General features: G+C 40.1%; 1 protein-coding gene across 2 annotated transcripts in view; it reads right to left on the reverse strand.

Moving 5' to 3' along the window:
- Positions 1–1954, reverse strand: part of BRIP1 (BRCA1 interacting protein C-terminal helicase 1) — a 46293-nt gene extending 44339 nt beyond the window's left edge. Inside the window, exons 1-3 of one of the 2 annotated variants that reach the window (XM_031059849.1) lie at positions 1928–1953; positions 835–962; positions 139–250 (exon numbers count right to left, since the gene is read on the reverse strand). In XM_031059849.1, coding sequence (XP_030915709.1) covers positions 139–250; positions 835–927 — 205 coding nt within the window. In that variant the 5' untranslated portion in view covers positions 928–962; positions 1928–1953. Of the gene's footprint in view, positions 1–138; positions 251–834; positions 963–1927 lie in introns of both variants that reach the window. The other variant, XM_031059850.1, reaches the window with a different exon arrangement.
- Between the last annotated feature and the right edge of the window lie 736 nt (positions 1955–2690).

Here is a 2690-nt window from a genome sequence, read left to right on the forward strand (position 1 = left end):
TTCCGGCTTCATGCTGCCATGAAGGCAAGGTGTCCAGTGCTGGGCCCAGACCTTAAACCAAATGTTTAAAGGCTGATGAAAACCAATTAATTGTTTTATATTTCGTAATAAAAGCTGTGCAGACACTAGGACACTCACCATACAAAGCCTGCTGCCATGATAATGCAGAACAAAGTAAGGCCAAGCTTTTGCCACTTCCTGTGGGGCTCTCCAGCAAACAGTGCTGCCTGTTATTCAAGCCTTTAACAATCTTTAAGGAAAATAAAAGAAACAGAATTAACAGAAAACAAAGCAGAAGTGTTTAGCTAATCATAGCAATAATGGCCTAATGTCCAGCCTAAACTTTCCCTGCCACATCTCAAGGCTGTGTCCTCCTGTCCTGTCACTGGTGAAAACCTTTTAAAATGTTTAAATATAAATGCAGTAATTCATTTAGAAAAGTCCCCAAAAAAATGAAAACTTCTTGAAATATTACTGAACATAATTCTTCTGTTTATACAATGTGGTCTACTAAATCATTCCCCACCCTATAAACCTGAACATTTGTATACAACTGTAATTACAGCATAGCTGGATAATCACAAACACCCTTACACCACAAGGAACTTGTTTCTGGGCATAAATGCTCCCAAAAATGTACTTCACCATTCCCTCATCATGGCCCAGGTACTGCACAGCACAGAGAACACTGAGTGGTCACCACTAAACTTCAAGATACTGCATGTTGTGAATTTAATGTGTCAGCTTCCTAGATGCTGGCAGAGATTTTGGAATTCCAAACACCTGCAAACACAAGCTCTTAGCGTGGCAAATGCCAGGACAAACTGTACTCACAGCGTTCATCATGGCGAGCTGGGAGGGGTAAGCCTTGCAGGGGAACAGGATCCTCACCCCCCCTATTGTGTACTCTGCCCCATCAGAAGGCATTGCCAGCTTTCCCCCTGTCTGCTTCAGCTTGAAAACTGCAATTAAAACACAGCATTAATAACTCAATGCTAGCAAACAATAAATAAACAAAAACACCATCAGCTGCACACACCAGTTCAGATTCTGTTAGACTGGAGACAGAACCCAAATCCATGCAGGAGAAATATTTTAGAATATTAAGTGACTAAAACCAGACACTTTTTAACTCTAGAGGTCCATCAGCTTGAAGTGCAAGATGTCATAAACTACAAACATACAGCAGCTTGTACATTTTATAACAATGAAAAATAAAACTGGACAGTGACTTTAAAAGTGAGATGCTTAAGAACATCTTTCTTCCACAAACAATACAGTAATTAGTCAGGGGAAAGGAGTATCACTCAATTTACTATTCTGTTTTTATTACCTTGAATACCATTGGATAATAAAAGACAGACAATTTGTGCTAAAAAGGTGAAATTATTGAACTAAAAATATTGAAGAGGCATAAATGGCTTTAAGAGACAATATTTTTCAACAACACAGGGGGTTTTTTTCTCATATTTTTTCAACACTGATAACGACAGCAACTTTAAACTGGCAGATTCTCTAGGATAAATTAACTCATCTGACTTTTATTAAACATATACATCAAAGAAGCACCAATTCATGGCACGATTCAGCTTCAATATCGAACTTCACAATAGGAAAAGCAATTCTAGCAAAAGATGACGGCTGACACGAGTTCACATCCAACCCCTCCTTCCAGAGGGAAAGGCCACCTCGCTCCAAGGCTTTTCCCAACCCATTCTGAGAGGGGAACTCGCTTAAACGAGCACAACTCCGAACCCAGTCAGCCCTGAGGAGGAGGGAGGGCGCGGGACACCGCAGGGCCCCTTCGTGGTGTGACCAGAGCTACCAGGCGCTCCCCCAGGGACATCTCCACCCGGGCAGAGCCGCTCTGCCGCCCGAGCGCTCAGGAAGCGGTGGGGCCGCCCCAGCCCAGCCCACAGAGCAGCACCTGGGCCTTCGCTTCCTTTGTGTGCTCGGCGAGGCGGAGGCGCCGCCGCCGCTTCCCCCGCGCCCCTCACGGCCCCGCACCTCTGCGCGCCGGCAGCCAATCACAGGGCGTCTCGTTGGCTTCCGGGTTGTACGCGTTGCTAGGCAACCGCGCTTTTTATGAAATGCTCTAATACTTGTTATTGTTATTGGCCTTTATCATTATTATTATGAATATTATATTTATTATTCTATTTTTCAGTTTTATATTTATTATGGTTTATATTTTATAAGTATTGCATATTATTATTCGGTATCATTATCATTATTTATCATATCACAACATTCTTAATTATTATTACTATTATTGTTGTTTTTGTTAATGTTATTGTTATTATTGTTACTATTGTTATTATTAAATATTTATTATTTTCTATTTACTATTATTATTACTATTATTATTCTTTTAAGCAGAGTGCACAAAACACATCATGGAAAAATTAATAGTTTTTGGAAAGTCAGTGTCTTTTCATTACAGCCAAACACAGCTCCTGCTCTTGTCAGGTGTTTCCCTCAGGTGAAATTTGAGATGAAGCTGAAAACTTATAAGCAAAACAGAAAACCCCCTTTGAATGCAGTCATTCTGTTGTTGTTTTGGTTTTTCTTTTATTTAAATACCACTACAAGATATAAAATTACACTTGGAACCGAGGAGAAAAAAAATACATACATTTAGATTATTTACATAATTTACATAAGGATGACAAAAATACACTTGGTAGGCA

The sequence above is a fragment of the Geospiza fortis genome, unplaced genomic scaffold (genome assembly GCF_000277835.1).
Source record: "Geospiza fortis unplaced genomic scaffold, GeoFor_1.0 scaffold538, whole genome shotgun sequence".
NCBI classification, from domain to species: domain Eukaryota; kingdom Metazoa; phylum Chordata; class Aves; order Passeriformes; family Thraupidae; genus Geospiza; species Geospiza fortis.